The 25,783-nt window shown below is 32.6% G+C and overlaps 2 protein-coding genes and 1 long non-coding RNA gene across 3 annotated transcripts; 1 reads left to right on the plus strand and 2 right to left on the minus strand.

The window, feature by feature from the left end:
• LOC108215285 (cellulose synthase A catalytic subunit 5 [UDP-forming]) lies at nucleotides 1–6,386 on the minus strand. Its single transcript, XM_017387714.2, has 14 exons — nucleotides 5,641–6,386; nucleotides 4,700–4,895; nucleotides 4,365–4,615; nucleotides 4,155–4,245; nucleotides 3,882–4,065; nucleotides 3,418–3,684; nucleotides 2,960–3,305; nucleotides 2,733–2,870; nucleotides 2,480–2,605; nucleotides 2,144–2,356; nucleotides 1,777–2,053; nucleotides 1,499–1,692; nucleotides 1,055–1,405; nucleotides 1–818 (listed from the first exon to the last, which is right to left on the minus strand). Exons 1-14 carry the CDS (start codon nucleotides 5,722–5,724, stop codon nucleotides 237–239), a joined length of 3,300 nt encoding a protein of 1,099 aa, XP_017243203.1. The 5' UTR covers nucleotides 5,725–6,386; the 3' UTR covers nucleotides 1–236.
• Nucleotides 6,387–9,764: 3,378 nt separating this feature from the next.
• LOC108215286 (uncharacterized) lies at nucleotides 9,765–14,652 on the minus strand. Its single transcript, XM_017387716.2, has 9 exons — nucleotides 14,372–14,652; nucleotides 14,197–14,299; nucleotides 14,008–14,115; nucleotides 13,777–13,886; nucleotides 13,400–13,507; nucleotides 13,271–13,316; nucleotides 12,874–13,005; nucleotides 10,068–10,161; nucleotides 9,765–9,959 (listed from the first exon to the last, which is right to left on the minus strand). The coding sequence occupies exons 1-8, from the start codon at nucleotides 14,581–14,583 to the stop codon at nucleotides 10,078–10,080; spliced, it is 903 nt and encodes a 300-aa protein (XP_017243205.1). The 5' UTR covers nucleotides 14,584–14,652; the 3' UTR covers nucleotides 9,765–9,959; nucleotides 10,068–10,077.
• A 1,602-nt stretch (nucleotides 14,653–16,254) lies between these two features.
• LOC108215287 (uncharacterized) lies at nucleotides 16,255–17,856 on the plus strand. The gene is made up of 3 exons (XR_001805893.2): nucleotides 16,255–16,448; nucleotides 16,552–16,613; nucleotides 17,267–17,856. It is a non-coding gene; the product is annotated as an uncharacterized LOC108215287 (long non-coding RNA).
• Nucleotides 17,857–25,783: the final 7,927 nt, after the last annotated feature.

Raw genomic sequence — 25,783 nt, forward strand, 5'->3', positions numbered from 1 at the left:
AACTGTTTCTTGTATTATATATATAAACATCAACAAGTATACATTACAAGTTTAAATATCAACACTTGCATTTTACAGTACTATTCATACAAAATAACTCTTAACCATAACACTTGAGTTTTCTCTGAACAAGTATCCTGGAGAGAGGAAAAGGTACCATGATAGAAAACCTGTAAAATTGTACAACTGTGGACCTATTTTGGAAATCCTCACTATACCTTGACATATCTGATATCTCAGTCACAATCCAGTCCACAGACTTCAAGCACCGGACCATCTGTAGAAACGAATGGATTCACTCGAACCCACATAAGGGTTAATATAGAAGCTAGCAGAATCGACCAGACCATAACTATCGTAGGCATTCTATCTTGTTTACCAAGCAAACCTTTGAGGAAGGGGTAAAGATGAACAATGACCCAGAAGGCAAAGAACAATCTACCAAACAAGGGACCCCAAGAATCGTAACCATTATTAATGGCATCAGATATCCCTACGACAACCCCAACTAGGTTTATGATCAACAGCGTAGTGGGAGGGATCAGTAAAGACGTCCACTTGAATACGTACAGCTCAGAATACTCTCCATCATCACCACCTTTGGATGTTACGGTGAAATTGGTACTCACACCACCCAAAACCTTGAGAAGACCCTGGAAAAGAGCAAACAGGTGAGACGACACACCTCCAATCACCCAGAATTGTTCATTTCTCCACCAATCATCTATTTGGACACCACCCCATTGCATCTCGAGGATGCCTGTTGCTGCAATGGACATAAAAAGTGCCAAGAACACTATGCTCGCATAGTTGCTGATCTGCAAGGTTGAATGCAACATTTACTTGCTAAAAAATTCATAATATTCATTCAGCAGTAAATTAATAGTTCAAAGTAAACTTCTTAGTCATCCCAAATAATAATATAACAAAGCAAAAATTATAGAGTAACTTGAACAGTCAAGGAAACTTTTCACTAGTGTGGTAAAATGATATTGAAAAAATGACATGGATTTCAAAATGCATTTTATCCACATAGTATGATACTAGAATGTACCTCTGGGACGATAAATTTTCCAGTGAGAAGGCAAATGGCAGGCAAAGTGCAGTAAACAATCAAGGGAATAGAAGTCCAGGGATACACAACAGAGTTTATATATGACAAACGTTCCAACCACTTCAAACCGCCTCCATAGCCATACCAGATTGGACAATGTTTGCTGAGAAAAATTTCTACAGATCCAAGGGCCCACCTAAGAACCTGATTAAGGCGATCAGACAGATTAATTGGTGCAGAACCTTTGAACGCAGGCCTTTTAGGCATACAGTACACAGACCGCCAACCATGGCAGTGCATTTTGAATCCTGTCAAGATGTCCTCTGTTACAGAACCATATATCCAGCCAACCTGGTAGAGCATAGGATAAAGGATGTTACTAATAACTAATAACATATAACTGAAGTGGGAAGCTTACCAAATTAAATTTACGATTTCAGCTACCTCTTTTCCCCATTCTGTCTTATCTTCATAACCACAGCAGATTACATGAATGGCTTCTTTTAAGAACACTTCACTAGACTCATCACGAGTTCCACCATCCTCCAGTAGAGTAGAGACAATAAACGTAGAAGATCTCCCAAACTTCTCCTCAAGTTTTGATTGGGAAGTAGAGGCTGAAAACTCAGTATCAAATCCTGCCATAGAGCCAAGTTAGGATTAATAGGATTTTTGATCGTGTGGCAATCAAGATGAGATGTATATCTTGAAGGGATGCTTACCTTCATATCCTTCTTCAATAGTTTCGAGGGAATGTATCTGCTTTGACATATCCCTGTGCTTTAGCTTATCTTTCTTTTCCTTCTGTTCTATCTTCTTCTCCTTCCTAGACCCACAACCACAACACAGAAAGCACCATTCCGGCCAACAATTACACGTCTTACTCGGGACTTTCTTCTTGGCAGGAGCATCATACCCATAAAGTGCCCGTCTTCTGAAAACACATCCTGTTCCAACGTATATCGGTCCTTGTAAACCATCTAAGCCTTTCATATTAATCTGTAGACAACTATAAACTAAGATTCTTTTTCCAACCGATATATAGAAATAAAACAAACTAAACTAAATTAAAGAGGAAGGATAACATACGTCAAAGAACAAAACGTTCCTATTTGAATATCTGTCATGAAGATCGATGCCATCAAATCTTTGAGGAAACTGTACATAGCATATCTTCTTTCCCACAGTTGGGTCCATCATAAAACACATGGCTTCCCTAAGTGCCTTGCTATTGTTGATATAATGATCACAGTCTACATTTAGAACAAAAGGAGCATTCGAGAGAATGGCTGAAACCCGCACCTAATAATGAAAATAGAGGTGATTTGAAATTTATTTACAACTCCTACTATAAGTTGATAGTACACACACAAAAAAAAGACTGTCTGCAAATAGTATTGATATAAAGTATGAATTTGCAGTTACCAGTGCATTCATGGCTCCCGCCTTTTTGTGGTGATCAAATCCCGGTCTCTTCTCACGAGATACATAAACTAAGGTAGGCAACTTACTGCCATCAATATCATGAACGCCACTGTGACCAAGGAAGACCTAGAAAAAGCCATATAACCAAATATCAATGTACTGATCTTGTACTTAGTTTATCTTACATGGTTGCTCTGATTCATATTAATATGAGGCGTCGAAGATTCATAAGATTTTTTTGATAGAATATAACCTGGATCATCCCAGGATGGCCGCGGACATTGTTACCAGGCCATGGCGTTCCATCCTGCATTGTCCAACCGTCATCAGGAACCTTCTGTGCTGTGGAAACCAGACTATTTATTCGTACTTTGAATTCTTCATACTCTCTCTGCACCCAGTTTCATTTTAAGAGTCTGTCACATGCTGAACTTTAAAAAAAATTATCAAGAGCTAGAAAAGGAGGAGATAATAGCAAACCTTCATTGCACGCCTTTCCCTAGCAAATCCTGGATAAATTTTGTTCTTTAGATAGTCAATCTTCTGAGAAAAGTACCACTCTGGAGCTCTTGGCTCTATATTAAACTTCTTGCAAAACGGGACCCATTTAGTAGCAAATTCTGAAGTCTCGGAGAGAGCTTCAAAAGTTAGCATAGCTGCACCATCATCTGAGACATAGCATGCAACCTTTTCCACCGGATAGTCTACTGCGAGGATGGACAGAACAGTGTTCGCTGTGATGAGTGGAGGTTCTTTTAATGGATCAACGGTGCTTACAAAGATGTCTATGCTAGCTAATTCTGATGGTTTCCCCTCTTTCTCATACCTGAAGAGCACAAAATATGGAAAAACATAGTTTATTGTTACAATGTCAAGTTTTTCAATAGCAAATAGCTCTAGTCATATACCAGATATGTGAACTAAGTACTCTCACATACCTAAGCGATAGGCGCTCAAGGTACGTTTCTCGTTCGATTGGATACCATTTTGGGAACTGATCAAGAATCCAGGATAGAGCAAACCATATTTCACATATGACTGATGTCATCCACAGAGCATATGCATCATGTACAGGGTGCAAAAGTCTATAATGAAAAAACAGGCCCAAAATTATGAGGCGGAGCAAAATTATCAATCTGTATGGGTTTATCTTGCTAGAAGAAATTGGTAACTTCCTCGAAAGTGGTTGTCTGCCTTCATCCAGCCTGACATAGTAAACCAATGAGCTTGTAAGAGTTTGTACTTTTCATAATGTACATAACTGACACGATAAACAAGATTACATAAACTGCCTACAAATTTGTTCTTAATCTGCAAAATTAGTATAATCTTTCTCCACAGAAAAATTTAATAGAGGATATCAGCAGTTTTACTTTTAAAGATAGTGGTAGTAATTACTCACAAGGGAAAATCAGGATTGTTCACATCAATCTCAATAATGTCTCCACCATGGTTGCTATGCTGCTTCATCACCTGCAGCCTATCACTCTGCTCTTTCTTCCAGTGTTCCAGCCTATTTCTCCAGGCGACACTACCATAGCCATAAAGTGCCGTGTCTTTTTTTGGAACCATAGGCCTGGGTTGCACTAAATCATGGAAAAACAATGTTGTGACTGCTCTGGAGATGAATGGTCATACCTCTGAGATAATAATGTGACAAAACAAACTAACTCACAGGCTACAGATGAACCAGCATAAGGCAGTGAATGGACACCCGTGGATGGAGATACTATCAGCGCATGGTGATTGGACATTATCTCATCATCCTATAGAAATAAAAATAAAGAATAATACAAGCAGTAGGCAATGGCCATAAAATGTAAGCACATATCTCCGACTTATAATCATAGATTAAGTGGTGCCATATATATACTATGCTATTTACCTCTTCATTGTAGGTCAAAAGAGGAATTTCAGGGAGCTGATTAAACTCATGTTCTGAGCATGTAGAGAGTCCAGACGAACTAGCCTGGCTTCCGTTAGTTACACTTCCATAACCATGATTACGACGTGCAAAGAGCATAGCAGCAGCAAGTTTAGACGGGTCCAAAGCATCCGTTTTACCCATATCAAACTCATGGTCCAAGTCATCAATGTCATCATCTTCGTCATCGTCACCAACAACCCTGGGACAACCTGCAAATTTTGCTGATTTTAAACAACAATTTTCATGGATTCTGGATTTTGATGAGATTTGCCTTTTTTACAGGAGACTGTTACCTTTAATTCTCTTGTATCTAGTTTTGCACTGAGGACAAGTTTGATTCCCCTCTCGTCTTTCGTACTCATAGCACATTCTACAAACAGGGAAGGCACATTCGTTGCAGGCAACAAAGAGCTCCATATCTACAGTTATCTCAATCATCTCCCCACAAATCTGACATTCATGCCCACTCAAGGCTTTTGCAGAATTCAGCTGAAACAAAATGTAGTTCCATTAATACTGAAATTAAAGCTAATGCGGAAACATAAATAGGCAGGTATAACAATCACTTATGTCCAGACTGAAGTATACATAAAAAAACAATACAATTAAAAGCCTGTTGTCGAACAATTTCCAATTTTAATACCCAATTTTGCCTTTTGTTCTCACCAAAGATTTATCCATACCATGCTAATGTTTACCAGAACACGGCTTCTTGTTGTTGCAAATTTGTAGCTTGGTATGAACCTACTACTCAAAACTCTTTACTATGCAAGGATTATAATACAAGGACTATAATACGAGTCTAGTAATTTTATTCTTTACTTAATTCATTTAGGGGCATAGACACAAGCTATTTTAGCACAGTGCGAATCATATGGTAAGTAGAAAAGGCAGTAGTATAGGGATTAACAATTTCATGAATTAAGAGCAAATATGTCTCAAAATGGAATAGCTCGTCGAGATTTTTAAGGAATAATAATAATTTAAGATCTAAAACATTAGACCTCACTGCTGGAGTAGGAATGCAAATCTAACATATTGCAGATTAGAACAATTTTATCGACAATTTTAGGGTCATGTCCAAGCTCCTGCACAAACTGTTCGGTTTTAGGCCAGACCCGACCGCCCCACAGTTTTGCACTTGGTCGGAAATGACCCTGTTTCTTGTAGTGCATATGATAAAAATATATGATAAACAGCAGCGATTGAAATTAAGAAGAGAAATAAAAGTTACCCGTCTAGTAATATCATCAGCATTTATACAAACGAACTCATTTCTGATGTGAGAGCCTGCAATCAATCTCCCTCCAGTATCCATACCACTCCCAGAAATAACAATAAATCAGCAAGAGATTACTTATATTTTACGACTGGAATGGCAACCCTCGAAGATGAAGAAGAGTGGAGTGGAGGACAGAGTAGTAAAGAAGAGTCTACATGCATGGATACTACTAACAAGAAATCAATGGATGATGACGATGATGATGAAAGATTGTAGGCTGGGAGGGTCAGTTTTCAACGCAAGTTGGTAGAGCTGTAACAGTTATCATTTTGGAATTGAATTTACTAAAGCCAGCCCAGCTGCTGAGTAATATGCATAAACAGACAATGTATGATTGTGTGTATCAATCTCTTTTTCCCCTGTTTTAAGCTTTTCCACTCCTTTCTTATATTTATCATCTCACCACATAAAAATGGAGATCTCTCTCTGTATATCTCTCTCCCTCCGTCTCTCCCTGTCTCTTCCTCTATCTCCGTCTCTCCTATATTGCAAAAGGTGTGCTAGAGGTTACTGGATCATACTATAAAGGTTTTAGACGGACAAAAATGGAGGGGGAGAAAAGAAAGAAAACGCGGAAAAAAAAATTAAAAAAAGGAAAAGAAAAAAAAGAATGAGAAATGATTTAATAAGTCTATTATAAGATCCTATTGTATTGCATGTTCCATGGTAGATACATTCTTCACTGTTATTACGGAGTGACCAGATTCGTGTTTTAATCTCTGTTCTAAAAATCGCTGATTAATCACGATTAATCACCGATTAATCTCTGTTCCGTAACTCGTCGAACTGATTAAATCTCCGATTAATCACCTATCAATCCGATTAATCTCCGATCAATTCAATTAATCCCCAATTAATCCTTGTTCCGTGACTTTACCGATTAAGTCCGATTCCCGCTTTTTACAACACTGGTTTTAATAACACATGACTTGCTTAGTGCCACAAAACTGAATTTCGGAACATTTAGTTTTTAATGTCCTTATGTCTATGAATTTTGTTTTGACTTCTGGAGTGTAACTATCAAAATTAAGTTAAAACTAATATCAGAGGTAGTATAATGGTTAGCGATTAGTTAGTTAAGAATGTTTTGTTAAACGATTTCATTACATAAAAAGCGGACATGTCTTTAGCATGCTAACTAAACTAACTAAACTACTGTCTCATCGCTATGCTTTCATTACTATCCCAACTAATTTGCTTCCAGGACACTTATTTATCGTAAGCGTGCTTGGTATGCACTGTATATCAGTATATTACCGTACTTGCATTTCACCTTAAGCATGTTTAGTGTGTAATTTGTTAAGGAAGATGGTCTCTTTTTGATTTAAAATATTGGGGAAAAACTAGCATTTCAACCATTTTCAAATGGGTAAAATACTTCCCTATAAAAATAATTTAAATATATTATTATTCTAAAAATAAAATACGATTATATTAAAGAAGTTGTTGAAGCACGTAGACCAAATAATATTCTATATCCAAACATTACTAATATATTATTAATATATTTATAAGATACATGTCAAAATATTATTAGACTTGCACTTACGTAATATGTTTTGTTAATATATTTATAGTGCACTTATTGGACTTGCTCTTATTTAGTATGTACAAATAAATAAATTTAATATCAAATAAATATTATTACCTTATTTTTATCAGTTTAATATCAAATATATTCATGAATATATTATTAAACAAATAGGGTGCAACCTATATTAAATATTCATTTTAGATGTATTAGAAAATAATCAAATTATACATATGTTTATTTTACTTGATAAAATGTTAAGAAATTCTGCTTTCTTTCCTATAATTTGAATTCTTAAATCATTAATAATTTGAACACTAATTTCTTAATTTTATATTACTAAGTTAAGGATATATTAATTCCTGCACCTTATTATTATGTCCATCGGCACATTAAGCCAAAACGGGGTACATTAAATAACCAAAACAAGATGCAGAATATCTGAATTTTGAGTCACATGTCGTGAGAGAGGAAATCAAATAATGTCTTCGTTTAAATTTGAAATATCATATAAAAACAATATTTTAGTTCATAATTTTAGATGAAATATAAAAAATTATGTTTTAGTAGTTTAGGACATATTTTTTCTCTTTTAAAATATAGGTGTTTTAACATTTTGGCACACAATTGTAAGTCTTTTCACCGCATAGTTAAAATCATTATTTTTAAAATTTTCTTTTCTTAAATTATAATATTAATCATATATTTTTATTCAAAAATAAATAAATAAAACAATAATTTTAATATTCAATTGAGAGATTTAGAAGGGCGTGCAAAAAAGTCGAACAGCCTGCTATATATTTAATATTTTATTGCCAAATATTTACTTTTATCACTAAGGATAATATAAAAATGGAAAGAGGAAAAGAATGTGTATTATAATCTATTATAAAATGTGTATTATAATCTATTATAAAATATACAAGATAGGATAAGAAGAGAAGTAACTTAAAAAATAAGCCAAGAGATTGTCCTAATAATATGAGAGATGACTATGACATTGGATCAATTTTTTTTCATCATTTTCTCTAATTATAATTTAGGATATCAGGTAAGAAATCTCTTAGACTTACCATGATATCCAACTTCCACTGATGTTATATACATCAAAGATCTCTTAGACTTACCATGATATCCAACTTCCACTGATGTTATATACACCAAAGATTTAGAACTCTGTTTCTGGCTTCTGCTTCTCATGACCTGTTTGTGTAAATAAATAAAAGCACTTTTAAGAAGCTGAGAACGCTGGCTTTTCTCTTACAGCTTCTGCTTTTTTTCCAAACACTTTATTAACTTATTTACTTTTCACTTCTACTCCAATTCTTTAGTTTAAGCAAGAAGTCAAATCTTTTCTTTTAAGCTAAGGCTCCTAAGTTTTTATTTATGCCTCCATTCCCAACCGACATCCTACCATCTAAGAGCTAGTCCTCGGAAAACAAAAACTACACATCGCCATTAACCACTCTGATGTTGTATACCTTTTATAATACAGAACAATGCTAAAATTCATTCTCAGTACTTGAACAAATACAACCTTCTATAATACAGAACAATGCTAAAATTCATTCTCAGTACTTGAACAAAAGATGAATGAAGAAATAATTGCCGGTCATTAGAAAGTGAATATAGTGTGGTACTTTGGTGAAAAGTTAGACAGAAAAATTAATTTTGTATTTAAAACAGTAGAGTAATTGGAAGAATAAGTCAGAACAAGATATAAAAACAATCATAAAAACAATCATAGGAAACATAGTGTTATTTAAGCATCAAAAACCACTTTTTGTGCCACATCATAACTCATCTATTTTAGCACAACTACACGGTAGGGCTGAGTATTCGGTAAAAACCGAACCGAATACCGAAATAACCGAAATACCGAATAAGCTCGAAAACCATAACCGAATAGTGAACCGAATTTAATTCGATTATTTTACCGAACCGAACTTTTTATTTCGGTTAAAACCGAATACCGAAATAAAAAACCGAAATTTTATAATAGTGAACAAAAATCACAAAAATAATGAAAAAAACATCGGGAAAAAAGCTTAAGCTTAGCTCCGTATTATTTGAATCCCCTGTAATGCAACATGGAAGACAGATTGTAAAACTGATCAGCAAAAAACAGAGATTACAAGCGAAAAGATCTGAAAACAGACTTCCAGTTAGAGTCGGTGCATCTTTGATGTAAAATACTGAGTTAATGAGCACATAATATGATATATATATCATATAAGATGTTAAGATTTATTAAAAAAACAAACTTTTATGTATATAATCTAATATAAATATTTTTTATTTTAAATATTTTGGTTATTCGGTTTTTTCGGTTAATTCGGTATAAAAACCGAAATACCGAAATAGCCAGAAAACCATAACCGAATTAAGAACCGAAATATTTCGGTTCGGTTAACCGAAATATTTCGGTTCGGTTAACCGAACCGAAATATTTCGGTAATTTCGGTTCGGTATTCAGTTAACCGAACCGAATGCTCAGCCCTACTACACGGTCTTGCTGTAACTCTGCAAAAGGCTAAAAACAACCTGCAACAAACACACGGTCTATACTCATTTTACGTTCGATTATCTATAACATTAAACAGAATGGTTCAAAAATGACACAGGATGGAACTTGATATCCATTATCCAAGCTGACCAGCTGTGGACAACCTCATCAATCAACTGTGTATGTATAATGTTACAGATAACACGAGAATCATATTTTGTATTAAATCGGTACCTGATCAAAAGTAGAAAAATTCCGTTCAGTTGAAAAAATTGAGGTACAAAATACAATATCTTTCACCATATCTAATAGCAGTAACAATAAGTTTAAAAATTTTATGACCTAATTGTGCTCAACTTTTCCAAACCCGGATTGTGCCATCTACTGAAGCAGTTATCATGCAGTTGTCCTTTGGGTGATAACTCACACTTGTTACCTGCAAATTTAGGATGATATATTTTCATATCAATTACCTTGTAGGCTGTCAGCAGATAACAGTTGGCAAGTATAAACCGGAAACATAACACATTATGTATGTTACTCTGACTCTTCTGACTGAAATAAGCATACTTTGAAAGAAAGAAGTAAAAATGAGATCGAAGTATAGAACGTCTAATTTTCAAAGTCCTTTACAATATGATGTTATATCTGAATATTAATGTTTCTTCTTCTTAAGGTGTCTTACTTATCATACTTGTTTGTTAATATATTATTCCGGCACTTAGATATCTGTCCTGTCCGACACTCAATGCCTGAGTCTGAGTAATATAGTACATAATTATTCACTAAAAACATATATATAAATATCAAATTCGCTATGCAGGTAGATAAGTATGCTGCCTTCATCTCCACATATCACAGTATTCAGTGAGCAAGTCTTTTTATAACTGAAGAGTAGTTTACCAGATTATGAAAGAGTTCTGACAACTGATGTTTTTTATTTTTTTACTAGGCATATACAGAGGCCAACTATAACAAAATCAAAGACCTTCAACATACACATGATATAAAGATAAGAAAATTTAAAAGGAGTTAAACGGAAGGAAGAAAATAAAGATAATTCTTTATTTCATTGTTTCAAACAACCTAAACATACCAAAGGACATACAAACCTCGGTAATATAATATGCAATATAGTAATAACCTCATTTAGGTAATATAATCTTTCGGTCACGACTTGGCTAATAGATTAAATTAATATTTTCACTGAACTCATAAAATAACAATATAAAGAAAAACCTTAATTGCCCATGATAGGCCCCCTATTCGTCTCTTGATTCCTCATTCTACTAATTTGTTGTTCCTATCAATCAAGGGAGACTCCCCACATAATTGTCTTATAGCACAGGTGTTAGTCAATGATAAAAGCCACTGAACTTAAAAGTCGAGTTGAGAAAGAGCGCGGGACTAGGGAGGGTGGATTCTAGAGCTAGGGAGGGACAAATCAAAGGGTTTATTATTGGCACTGGGCATGGACGAGCCTCGACTAGCCCAACATTGATGTGAAAAGAAAGGAAAAGAAAGGAGGCTTATATATAAGTATTGTAAACTACATCTCTAGGAAGTATTGTTAAAATGAAAATTTATTGATATTTGATGAAACATCTATACTAAACTATTATATAATAAGCGAACATAAGAACAATCTGTGTTCGTCGTTTAGTTACATATTTTTGGTTTCTCTGTATTAAATTAAAAATCAAATGGAAAATATATATATATAGATAATGAGAGATAGACGAGCGTGAATCTTCTTAATTCTAATGTCTTCTAATCCAAGACAAAAAATAAGTTATTATGTAATTGATACAAGATAAATAACATCCTTTCTCTTATAAACAAAGAAATTAAAAAAATGAAAACAATAATTTATAATTAGTTATATAACAAAAAAAGAGTAAAACTACTATCAACAACATATATTAACATTTTAAAAAAACTTATAAATAAATAATAAAAATATATATTATTTCTATTACCCATTCACAATATATACAAAATATTATAAAAGTTAAATCTCTAAAAAAAACATAATCAATCGGTCAATAATATTTAATCAAACTTCAATACATTCTCATAGAATTTCTCATATGAAAAGAATATAATGAAGTTAAAAATTAAATATAAAAAAGAAATTTTTAATTATATTCTCACCAGTGCGGGTTTAAGCTTGTACAAATAAGTTTAAAACAGGTGGCAACGTGGCAGTTCATTGTTTCAGTTAATACAGGTCACGTGATTTCAATTACAGGGTATGATTAGATTAATTGTGGAGATGTAGTTACTCCATTACCCGGTTAATATTAGTTCCTTCCTGAACCAAATATATATATAATAAATATTATTTTATCGATAAAATAATACCACTACTATACAATATTCTTTTTCTGTACCAAAGTATTACTTTATAGAGGTCTAACTTGTTTTAAATCAACAATAGCTCACATTATTTCCATGAGCCAACAATGTCATCAATCTGGCAACGCTTACCAGAAGTCTGCAGATTTTAGCCGTCACTGCAGCAATTAATGAATGATTTTGGCCCTTTTATTATCTTTCAGTCCCTGTGCTTATATAGTTATATGATACATAATTAATGGATCAAGAATGTTTCAACAATGCATTGGCAAATAAGTTAAATATACATATGTTCTAAACACAACTTCTGTCAAGAACAAACTGGCTAGGAAGGTACATCAATCATAATGATCATATTCTTTTGAAATAAGATGGTGTTTCATTTTTCTTCATCTTATAAGAGAAAAACAACTACTTATTATATAGGTACTCGATAAGCTAAAACAAATAGGTCCTAAATCATACATTCTTCTGATGAATAATGTCTCCTTAAGTATACTTGTAATGCTCATATGCTCTTAGTTTCCATATAATTACATGACAATGTGATTGTAAATCAGGTGACAAGGTCATTGTAAATCAGGAACTTTCCATACGGATATTGGAACTAAACTATCAGCACACTAAATGTCTTTTTACCCTAAAAATAGTTTATCCTAGTTATCAAATTTTAATAAAGAAAACCAAAAAGTGGTAACAGCTTACAATCTCAAGTTCAGATTCCAAGGAAAAAAGGTGATATCTTTCTTATAACTATGATACCATGACAAACTACTGAAAGAAAGTTTACCACTGAGGAATGAGCTCGAAAACTGGAGACAACTGATGCATCTACCAAATCCCAGAAAAAAATGGAGCCATCCTCTGAACCACCAACTACATGTGCATCCGTGTTTGTGAGGCAGCAATCCATTTTGAATGACTATTGGAAATTAGGAAATATTTATTAGAGGGTCGCTGTGTAACAGCATAAAATTATAAACTATATTTTTAGAAATGGCAAAGAAAATAAGCTGGTCTCAATCTCGTGTGCAACTGGACATTCCACACATTAGCAGAGAATGTACATTAAAGAGTAGTCAAGTATCTCAGGAAATAGAATCACATGAAATACACAAGGGTGCTGGACTGACTGGCTAATGCAATAGAAACCACCAGAAAATTAAAAATGGAACTTATTTCCTAACCTTGCAAGTGTGGCCTTTGTATTCTTGTAGTAATTCACCAGTCGATCTGAGGGGTCAAGATGCAATTACATATAAAGTAGTCTTCAAAGAATAGTTTCAATATAAAAAGTAATTTATCACAAGGATTACCGGTCCATCAGACGTAAAGTTGAATCCAGGCAACTAGCCAGGACACAGTTACCATCATTAGAAAGTGTGATGCAATTGACTGGTTGTCCTAGGTCATCAGAAATTTCTCTAACCAAAATTATCAAAATACACCATCAATATCATTCACAGTTTAAAGGAAAAAGAGAAGCACTGGCAAATAAGCTTCATAGCTAAGTACTACGGGTCGCGGTCCACAACCATCGATGGCTGATGATGGGTTAGGTGGCATATGATTTTTGGACCGTTGGATGAATATCCAGTGGCCAGGGGTCCATCGGTTAAAAAGCGTTGGACGAATCCCCAATACGTACATCGATGGCTGTAGACCGCGACCCAGGTACTAGAGTGTTACGTACCTACCAATACGAATGTCAAATGTTCTTACTGTTCCATCAACACTACCAGCAATAATTTCAGTTTTCGTTAAACAAAGGGACATGACACTATCTGAAAATGTGTCCATGATCTGCACACAAACCGAATATAATCAAACAATAATTTTTGGGGGGAGGAGAGAGGGAGAGAGTTGGGGGAGAGGGAGGGAGGGGGAGAGAGAGAGAGGGAAGGAGGGAGGGAGGGATAGAGACCTGAATTGGTTGAGTGCTGTGAGATCTACAATCCCATACACGCAGTGAACGATCATAGCCAGCAGAGACAACCACAGATGCATAGTGGTTAAATTTAACAGCATTCACCTAATATACAAAGAATGAAAAGAAATATGATAAAATCCTCAACAACACACATATTCAAATACCTGGGGATAAATCATCTACCTCACTATGATGACCAGCGAACTTTCTAATGACATGTCCAGTTGCTACATCCCAATAAAAAACTTGGCGGTCACCACCACACGAAGTTAATTTAGAGTTATCCCTGCACAGATAAACTCAGTCAATTAAGGAATCAGCAATCCACAGTAATCCAATTAGAGGAATCGAATAGTACGGAGTGACGTGGACATCGCGAACTTGACGGCCGTGAGATTTGTAGGTTTTGATGTGAATGCCACGGTGAGGGTTCCATAAACGAATGGTGCCGTCTTTACCGCAGCTGAGGCAATAGTTACCGTCGCTGTTAAAACGGGCAGCTAACACGCCTCCTTCGTGTCCTTTTAACACATTCGCTTCCGTCGTCGGTAGCTTCGCCCCGCTGCTCATCCTCTTTTTCCGCCTTGTTCAAATTTCACTCTGATTATTCTGGTTTAGTAGTTTTGTTTGGCTGGGGTGAATGAATTTTACAGGGGTGTATTGGATTGAGATTTTAAAGCATTTTTTTGCATTCATGAAATCCGAGGGTATTCGACTGGGATTGTTTGAAATCCATTAAAATCTTGAGGTATTCAATTGGGATTTCAAATTATGCTACAAAATCTGGTGGTATTCAATTGAGATTTTAAATTATGTTTTAAAATCTGATGGTATTCAATTGGGATTGTTTAAAATCCATTAAAATCTGATGGTATTCAATTTGGGATTTCAAATTATGCTACAAAATCTGGTGGTATTCAATTGAGATTTTAAATTATGCTTTAAAATCTGATGGTATTCAATTGGGATTGTTTAAAATCCATTAAAATCTGATGGTATTCAAATGCTGATGGATTTTTTTGCATTTCATAAAATAATGGATTTTGTGACATTCTTCGGTGTATTTTAAGTTTTTTGAAATCACATCAAAATCAATGGGATTTTGAAGCATTGTGCTTAAATCCTATCAACTCTGCGACAATTTATCAAGAATCCGCACAAAATCAAAATCCGACGCAATCCATTAAAATCCATAGACTAAAAATAATCCATTAAAATCTCAATCGAATACACCCCTCTTAGTAGTAATGGAACGAAGATGCCAATGGAATAGCGGGAGAATGGAAAGAAGGTTGAATGGAATGATCATTCAAGACTAATTCAAGACTATTGTTTGGTTTATTCTTTTGGATGGAATGGAAATTCATTTTAGTTGTTTGATTAGTCAAAAGAATGGAATAGATTTAATAAAAAAAATTATTTATTTACAAAAAATTTTATTTTTTTAATTTAAAAATAAACATCATGTGTAAAATAGCAAATTAAATTATAAATGAAATAATATCACCAAAATAATACAAAAAGAAATCAAAGTATTTAGTTGAAAGATAACAAATTTCTACTGTTATCAAAATATTAAACACTGACTTTATGGAGTTACCAGATACATGGAGTTACCATATAGTTACCAAATACCATTGGTGAAATGTGTCAAATGTTAATAAAAAGCGCAGGAAGGACATAAACAAAATATGGTCTTAAATCTCCTTGTTTAGAATCGCATTCACCAAAACAGTTTTTTCCGCTGCTGGTGCTTCAAAAAATAGTATCATCAAGTCTTCATCATTGGCTATTCTCTTTGCAACTTGAAGTTTCTGGAGCACTTCGAGTTCTGAAATCTTTGAAAGTTCTTGATTGAGTTGCTTCTTTTTCTCCCGCATATCTTCTTCAGCTGCGATGAGGAGTTTAGTGGAAGTCTCAAACTGATTTGCGAGCCTGTCTGAAGCAGCATAGACAGCCTCTAACAATGCATCTGCATTTCCTCTTTTTCTTTTCTTCATGCTTCAACTTGGTTATTTTGAAAATAATTAATAAATTCTATAATATAATTATTTTGACTAATAATCAAATTATGATTTTTAATTAAAGTATTTTTTATTAATTTAGAATTTATAATTAATTAAAATAATTTTCTATTTCATAAAAAATAAAAAATAATATTAATATTAATATAATATTAAAAATAACAAACCTACCCATGAAATGTTCGGCCGGGTCAGAGCGGCAATAATACCGCCTATTTTTTTGAACTGTATCTCCTTTTAACAAAATAAAACTCTCCCCCCACTCTCTCACGGCCTACATTTTCTATCTAGATCTGGCACTTCATCGATATACTTTATCAACCCTCTCTTCTTTAATTTACCTTTTCAATCCTAATTAGCTTCTTGTAACTACATCGTCATAATTCGTTCGACCGGATGCTTTGATTTGAGGTATTTTCAATTAGGGCTCTCTGGGTTTTTGATTTTGTTATTAATTGATTCTAATTGTACACTTAAAATAACACCTAATCAGTCTCACTCTCTTTGATTGCAGGGCTTTGGAGCTTGGAGTTCAGAGTACCGGGGCTTTACTTCGAGTTTTGGAGCTTTCAATGGGTAAATCTTTGTCCTAAATTTGAGTTTTTCCTAGAGTTTTGTACTCGATTTTAGTTATTATATATCTTCTTATTTTTTGTGAGTGTTTATATTTTCCATTGATATGTATTCAAATTTTAGGTAGTAGAATTGCTATGACGATGCTAGATAACAAAGATGAGGCATAAAATATTACTCCTCCTTTGATGTCTTTAAAACTTAAGAAACAGAGTCTGACTTTGCTCCGTTTATTTTAATAATTATGATATGGGCACATTTGATAAGTGGGTCTGGTTGCCTCGTTATGAAAGATTGAATTTGCGTTTGATGATTCCCTTTTTAGTTAAGAAGATAAGCATAGTGAAAACCTTTTAGACCAGGTTTATAGTTGCGCTATTGAGTATGTAGGGCGATGCTTAGAATTCTATTAGATGGGTAACAATTGCACTATGCTCGTTTAAAACCAGTATGTATTCAGATATACCCTGAACTTCATTTAGGATTACAGTAGGATAAGAATAGTCTTCACTTTATTGTTTGTACATTACCAAGATTATTTACTAAAATTAGTGCAAAAGCATGTTTTACTTGAATTCCTTTAGTATGAAGGTGTGGATGTGTGACATGTGTGAAGGCCTGCTCTAACTCTGTTCTGATTGTCCATCTGATTACAGGTTCAAACTCAATGCCTAACACCAAGAATAGAAGTCAAGTTTGCCGTAGTATACCATTTTGTGGTATCAAGTAATTTTTTTTTTCTGTTTTTTGTATTACATGCCATTCTAAAGATATTTTCCAGAGTGCAAACTTGACAGAGTCTCTTGTAGTGATAGAAAAAGAGAAATCAGAGTGTAGTAGCGGACGCAGCATGGACTGGATCAATGAAATCAAAGAGTTAAAAGAAATGGACACTCGTTTTCTACTCGTCAGAATGTGTGACTGGTTGAGCTTCCTGGACTGATAGTTCATCTGCAGCCTCAGTATTAAGTTCTTCCACAACATCAGCAAGATTTTCTGCTAGATTTCCGGTTGCTCTATCTTTTCCAAAGATAGTACAGAGTTCTGTGAACCATGGCATAGCTGTAGTCTTCCATTTAGATGCTCATGGGTGAACCTGCGATAAAAATTAGATACTAAGATAAAATAGCAAAGTTAAATTATCTAGGAATCCATTTTCTGGGCAGCTGACTATTTAAACCAATGAGATGAGTTATCCGCTAAAAGTTCTGATCACCCTTTTAATAAGGTGCAGGCCATTAAACTATATTTGTAACCTTTACACAATTCAGCTCTAACTAATTTAACACCTTCTTGTAGAATATGGGTTAATTATCTAGTTGGTCACTGAAGTGGGCTTAATATATCAAATTGGTCACTGAATTCAAAACGGTATCAAGATGGTCACTGAAGTGGCCATAAATATCAAACAAATAACTTGAAATATAAGTTTAAGCAGTAAAATATTATTTATAAAGTTTTACACATTATTTTTGAATGTTACCAAAACCAAGTAAAAGGTTACGACTTCTAATATTTATGATAACTAAGACTTTTGCCCGGCTACCGCCGGTATATTTTTACTCAGGAGTATTGTGAAAAGTTGAATGGAACTTTTTTAAACAAAAAGCCCACACAAAAGCTTCTACTAAAGTGCTACCATAAGTCCTTAAGGATTTCTTTTTAATACTGCATATATATATATATATATACACGAAACCCAGTGAGCATTCTTATTTAACTAATTGGGCCGAAGCATAACAATTGGGCTAACGCTAAGAGGGATTGCAAAATTTTCTTTTAACTTAATTCGCGTTATAACTTTGTGAAACACATCTTAAGATGACCCAATCACGTACTTAATAATTTTATTTCAAATTAATTTTTGGATTGAAGTGAGATATATTTATTTATTCGTATTAAAAACCTACAACTTAAACATTGATATTTTTGAAGTTAACTTCTATTCAACTCTTCACTTTTGGCTTACGTATTTAGTTGAGATCATCAAATAATTAACATAATCAATAGCAGAAGAGTTTAAAGGAGATTTGTTATACAAAAGGCGTACAGGAAGCCTCTCCATAGGTGCTATGATATAAATTTGCTTAGTGATACGGTGTAGGGACATAGCAATGACAGTAATTAACTAATTATACAAATTTGGCCGATACATAAAAACTGGGCTAATGTCAAGAGCAAACATTTTATTTTATTTTTTATTATTTGAGACTTTTACTTTTGGTTCACATCTTTAAATGAGTTGACCGGATAATCAATATTATTAATTTTAATTCATTTTTTCTGTTAATTAAAATGTTAATTATATATTTATATTCCAAAATTACGTAATAATTTTCCGTATATAAAAAGTCTTTTTTTACTGATTGCTTCTCGGCGCCGCTCGCGCCGAGCGGCGCCGCCTCACATATTAATCGAATATTTTATACTTTATAAACAAAATTATTTACACAGCTAAGCGACGACTCATATTTTAGTCAAATGTTTTTTATTTTTTAATTTTATGATATTTAAATACATTTCATAGTTATCAAATTTTGAATAGAAATTAATGATTAATATAAAGAATCACTTTTATAAGAATACTGAATCAAATTACCAGAAGATAATACGTGTGAAATTGAATATAATTTAATAATTTATTATAAGTTATCTTTTAAAATGATCATCCATGACTCAAATTTCAAAAATCTGAATAAGTCCTTGAAAGAAGCTGATATTTTGAACTTCTTAGATTCATAAAAGTTAACTTATAAGTTCATTTAACCAACGTTAAAAAAAATTGATTCTAACTCATAACTAAAAATTTCTCGATGTCGCTTCTCGTGACACCTGTCTATTACTTTTTTTCTTGAATATTCAAATTTGAAAAAAGAAGTTATACAATAAAATGGCATGAAAATTATAAATTTTTATCTTAGTTTTGTTAGTAACATTATCATAATATTTAGGCAATTCGGGTATTGAAATTGTAATTTCATCTTTGACCAATTTTAAAAATTGATGTAAATAATTGTAAACAGAAAAAGACATATTAAAAAATCTCAAGATTGGTAAGCCTCTATCTCATATTCATATTATCTATTTTAAAATTAGAAAAAAAATTATTTTAAAAAGAATGATTGACGCACAATTGTCTAGAATTTTTTTAAAAAATATTAAATTTTGGATTATCTAAAATTTTGCTTAAGATTTTTATAATAACATTAAATTCTATTAGCGTCAAGAGAAACATACAATATAATAAAAGTTTTTGGATATAAAATAAAAATCAAATTATACAAAAAATTGTATATTCAAATATATTCATATATATTCAAAAATTACGTAATATTTTTCAGTATATGAAAAAGTCACGCTTCACACTTTAATCCACTTTAATCGAATATTTTATATTTTATAATGAAAAAAGTTACACAGCTAAGCGACGACTCGCATTTAGTCAAATATTTGTTATTTTTTAATCTAATAATAAAACATATTTTAAATACATTTTAAAATCTCAAGATTTGTGAGCCTCTATCTCATATTATTTTATCTATTTTAAAATTAGAAACGAATTTATGTTAAAACGAATGATTGATGTGCAATTGTATTTTTTTTAATAAAAATATGTATTTAAAATTTAAATTCACCAAAAAAATCAATTAAAAAAATAATTCTTAATATCCGGTCCTATACATGTCCAATTCAAAAGTGTCACATAAAAAAACAAAGTCAGTATAGTTCTTCGTTTCGAGAATGAAAAAAGAAATATTTAGAAAGACTTACGTGTTTATAAATAATAATATTTATGAAGCATTTAAAAATACATTGGAAAACATGTTACAAATCATATATTATACACACACAAAATCAAAATTTTAAAAATTAGTGAACAAAAAATTGGTTGAACCATTACCTCCAACTAATATATAGACTTGAAAGACAACTTTCTCATATTAACTTCTCTCGATTAATGAGCTTACCAGAGCTAGTTGAAGAATGATGTGAGCTATCATTTAGTTGATTGGTCAAGAGTAATTAGGATGAAAATTAAATATATCTGAATATTAATATATTATTCGATCATTAATTATTATTATATTATATTAGTTATTATAATCAAATATAATGAGATTCAGTATAATTCAAATATCACTGATTGATCGGAAGGATTAATCACACCGGAAATTATATGTATTTCAATATTAAAGTATTATTTGATATTATTTTATAATTATATTATTACATCTGTCCCTCTCATTTTTTTTTACAATTTTTTTCAACTGCTCGACACGCATTTTAAGACACTTATAAATATAGTTCCGTGACTTATTTTTGAGATTTACTTTTTGTGTATAAAAATTCAAACATCAAATTTTTATTCAAAAGACAAAAGATTAAAAAATAAGTTACGCAACTATGTTTTCTAAGAACAATAGAATTCATATCAAACTCTCGTCCTAAACTGCCTAGAGGAACAGAGTTAGTTAATTATTATCAGATTTTTTTTATGTCATACATTCTACGGGGTTCAATTTGAACCAATATAATATATTTATCTCGAAAAATTTCAACAACAAATCAATAAAATTTGTTAAACTATAAAAATTCTGAATTAGTAATATTTTTTAGTATATAAAAAATCATTTTTTATTATTTGCTTCTCGGCGTCGGCGAGCAGCGACGCCTCGCACTTTAATCGAATATTTATAATTTAAATAATTTATACAACTATGCAACGACTCACATTTTTGTCAAATAATTTATATTTTTAATTTTATAACAAACAATATTTTACATAAATTTAGTGGTTATCTAATTTTTGAATAAAAATTAATGATCAGTATACGATTTGTAAGCCTTCGTCTCACATTATATATTACCTATTTTAAAATTAAAAACAATTTTTGTCATTAATTATCGATCTAGAGTAATCACTTGAAAAAATGTATCTTGATAAATTAATTTCCAATTCATTTATAATTAGAGTGGAGACCTCTAATGCTCTATTTGACAAATTATTATTTTCTGAAAACAAATACCATGACAGTGGAGGATCTGATTATAAAGTCAAGAGGGTCAATTTTTTTTAAAAAAATTAAAAAGGGTCACAAAAAAGTTAAGGGGATCAATTTCAACTTTACAATCTAAAAATAGATATAATATTAAAAAAATAAAATTAAGGGGATCAGTTGCCCCTGTTAAGATCCGCCTCTGACCGTGAATAAACTGTGTGCCCGACGATAGCCTGGTGTGTCTTCCAGCAATGTACTTATTTTTATAATGCTATGATAAGTGTTTCTGTTTATATATATATTCTATGCATAACTCAGGAAATTTTCATTAATCATGATTATAATAACATTAAATTATATTAATTTCAAGCGAAATGTATAACACAATAATTTTTTTTGATAAAATAAAAATCAAATTCTACGAAAAATTGTTGCATAATTCAAATATTTATAATAGTTGTTTCTAATTAAAATTGATTTATGTTTGAGAATTACGTAATACTATTTGATATATAAAAAGTCTCTTTATTTTTTAATTATTCTTCGACGGAGCGGCCACTCCTCGAACTTTAATTGAATATTTTATATATTAAAAAAGGATCATGTATGTAAAAGAAAATTAGTACACCCATGTAGAACTGTAGAAGGTTATGCATTAAATTCATTATAGACAAATTAGTGATATGTAGATTGTAGACTCACCAAACCTCACAGATTATATTTAGTACACAATCACCTTAAACTTTTGGCGGCACAAATGGTTTTTACTCTCTCTCTCTTTCATCGGTTTCTGTACATTTTTTTTTTATTTTATGTATCATTCAATTCTATACATTTCAAAAGTTTTCCAAAATAATATATTTTTATAATATAAAATCCCGCCCACCCACTACTTTCATCTAATTTTTCACATCTATCTATTAAATATTGATGGGTCCCACCATTTTATCCACTTTCTTTTCTATTTCCCATTACTTTACACTATTTTATACACTTTTCTTAATTTCCGTGTCCATTTCACATGCATATAATTCAAAGGACGGAGGGAGTAACATTTATTCATGTGTTTTTTTCCGGTTAAAAAAATGCAGGGATCTTTGAAGCTCGCTCTCCCGTCATTGATTGATGATTGAAATACATTTCTGTGACTTTGAAAACTCTACACTCAGTTACACTCCAAGACTCACTTAATGCACCAGAATATACGTCAGACACTCAATTTCAACTACTGCAGGCAGCACTTGATGAGTCTACCACACACATTATTCTAGACTGCAGTCTGCACTGCATAATTATGTTGTGCAATGAGTTTGGAGTTGAAATGGAACCAAGTCACCTATTCCCTCTGTTTTTAATTATTTGACGTTTTACCTTTTGGCACACATTTTTAGATTAGTTGATCGAATAGTAAAAATTATTATTTTTGATTAATTTTTTTTGTAAATCAAACTTTTGATTATATATTTTTATTTAGAAAAAAAAATTTAAAAATAATATTTCTAACTACTCGGTCAAAACACATAAAAATACGTGCACAAAATCAAATCATCAAATATTAAAAAACAAAGAGAGTATCAAACATTTGTTATGAAATCACTGTTATCTGTTAAGTATTTAAACCAAATTCACACAGAACTACCAAATTATTTTGAACAAAAAATATAATTCCGAGGTGGTCCATTTTGTTGAGATTAATGCTACAACAATATTCATAGTTTTCATATAATACATGCTGAACACAGATCATATAGATCCAGACAGACATCAAATTATATATAGTCTAATGTATACTCCCTCCGTCCCAGTCATTTGTATACAAATGGCTAGGACACGGAGACCAAGAAATTGTGTAATAAATGAGTAAAGTTAGATGAAAAGTGGGTATAATGATGAGACCCATTTATATTTAATAATAGATTTGATATAGTGGAGGAAAGTAGTGGGTGTAATAGTGTTTATATTATTATAGAATGGAGATAGGGGATGAAAGTAGTTGGTGTAATGATATTTTATATTATAAAAGTTTACTATTTTTGGAATGTATACAATTGATGGGACGTCCCAAAAAGGAAACTGTATACAATTGACTGGGACGGAGGGAGTATGAAACTATATTGCCTAACAGAAAAGATACTTCACCGGATGATAGCAAAAATTGTACAAATATATTAAGTCTGATTTCTTGTCAGGCTTCGCAATAGTAGAAAAAAGCTTGGACACGAGTAGAGTACCAACGAATTCTCTCCATATGAATGGTTGCAGTAGTATACACAGAGCAATTTCAGGTAACTTACGAACATACTAACAGCCACACAATAACACAAAGACTCATGTATCACCTCTTCCAGCAACTGTTCCTTCTCTTCCTGTTTCTCAGCGGTCAAAGGGTCTCCCATCTCTATATAATCAACAGAAATTTAAGGCACTACCAAATAAGAAAAGAAAAGAAAAAGTGGCTACATAACAGAAACTGAAAAAAAGCCAAACCTTCAGGCTCATCCGCTGCAACTGAATCTTTTGATTGATTCTTCTGATTAACTTGCTACGGCGAGCAAAACAAAATTACCATCCAAACATTTATCTCCACACAAAATAGGACATAATGTATAAAGCAATTATCTATATAGTTAACTATATGGAAAATTTGTAAAACCACCTTATAACAACAATAAGAAAACGAACTTCTTTTTCATACAGCTCAGTAAGCCTCTGTATTAAAGAACTGAAAGTCATGCCTGTATAACAAAAGTGAAACAGATAGAATATATGAGACATTGGATTTTCATGAAAGACGTACAAAAAAGAATTAGATGTAATACAAAATACCGTATGCAGCAACTATAGCCCAAAACAAAACAAAACTACATAAGTTTACAACCCAGAGATCCTTCTGTAATAAAGCCTTGAAATACTGCTTCTGCATTTGGGACATACCAACCTTGAGTATTCGGAGGCAAGCCCTTCTCAACATCTGACTTCAACCTTCTCAGAAGGGATGGATGGAGGACCTAACATAAGCAAAAACATAATTAGAATAGCATCATATTGCAACGACGGACAACAAACTTAAAGACAGTGCATGTATCTTGTGAAGCTGTTGAACAACCTCTTCCTAGTTATTTTCCCCAGAGACTGCAAACCATTCATCAAAAGTTCCTGTTGAACTAAAAATCTCCGGAAGTAGAAAGTTCAGGAGGGACCAGAGTTCATGAAGATTGTTCTGCACATCACAACTGACATTGGTCAAAAATTAATTTACATACCGGATATCATATCTTGTGCTACACACACTTGCAAGCTAAGCAAAAAACGTTATAGACGGATGAAAAAGAAAACACGCAAATATAAATACATAAGAACTTTAACATGAAACACAAGAATCAGTCACCAGACTGCAGAGAGGAATTCAAACTAAAATCAGCATACCTCCAGCCATGGTACAACCATCAGAGTCGGAAATATTGTTCCGCTGCGCAACAGACATCATTTAATCAAAGTACTGTATAACAAACATATATATATATATATATATATATATATATATATATATATATATTTAAGCACGAAAGATCTTTACCTGACCCATTACACAGAGGACTCGTTTGTAAAGAAGAAATAATAGAGAAAAAAGCTTCAACGGAGAACTGTAAGGCTGCCATACATTCACACTGCTCATAGTATTTGTTATACCTGCCGACATGCCGAGAATGACTGATCGGAAACATCAGACAAAGGAGTTCTACCATGCTTGCTGCCGGAACAGTGACCACAAGCAGCTCCAAGTCCGATGCCTATATGATATAGGAACATGAACATCGTTGCAGACGAAAAATAAAACAGGCAAATGAATACACAAAACTTCAACAGGCAGCTTTAGAAACACTCACCAGATTGCAGAGAGGAATCTACTAAAATCAGCAGACCTCCAACCATGAAACAACCCATCAGAATCAGATATATTGTTACGCTGCGCAAACAGAGATCGTTTGATAACATCAGTGTACAAACAAAAAAATAAAACAGATTTTATATGCTAATTATTTACCTGACCCATTGAAAAATCCAGTCGCTTGTTAAAAAGAGAAAAGAGAAATGGCGGAGCAAGCTTGAAGGTAGAGCAGAGAAAGTTTGTGGGGGGAAAACAGAACAAAAGCAGAGTAATGAAATTTGAAA

The sequence above is a fragment of the Daucus carota genome, chromosome 3 (assembly GCF_001625215.2).
Source record: "Daucus carota subsp. sativus chromosome 3, DH1 v3.0, whole genome shotgun sequence".
Lineage (NCBI taxonomy): Eukaryota > Viridiplantae > Streptophyta > Magnoliopsida > Apiales > Apiaceae > Daucus > Daucus carota.

Excerpts from the sequence above, each read along its gene's own strand:
- LOC108215285 (XM_017387714.2), bottom strand. The coding sequence starts at position 5,724 with ATGGATACTGGAGGGAGATTGATTGCAGGCTCTCACATCAGAAATGAG. Across the intron at positions 3,685-3,881 it reads AACAATCCTGATTTTCCCTT|GCTGGATGAAGGCAGACAAC; the intron begins GTGAGTAATTAC and ends TTACTATGTCAG. Across the intron at positions 3,306-3,417 it reads CTTGAGCGCCTATCGCTTAG|GTATGAGAAAGAGGGGAAAC; the intron begins GTATGTGAGAGT and ends TGTGCTCTTCAG.
- LOC108215286 (XM_017387716.2), bottom strand. The coding sequence starts at position 14,583 with ATGAGCAGCGGGGCGAAGCTACCGACGACGGAAGCGAATGTGTTAAAA. Across the intron at positions 14,300-14,371 it reads CGCGATGTCCACGTCACTCC|GGATAACTCTAAATTAACTT; the intron begins GTACTATTCGAT and ends TTATCTGTGCAG. Across the intron at positions 13,508-13,776 it reads TTTGACATTCGTATTGGTAG|AGAAATTTCTGATGACCTAG; the intron begins GTACGTAACACT and ends AATTTTGGTTAG.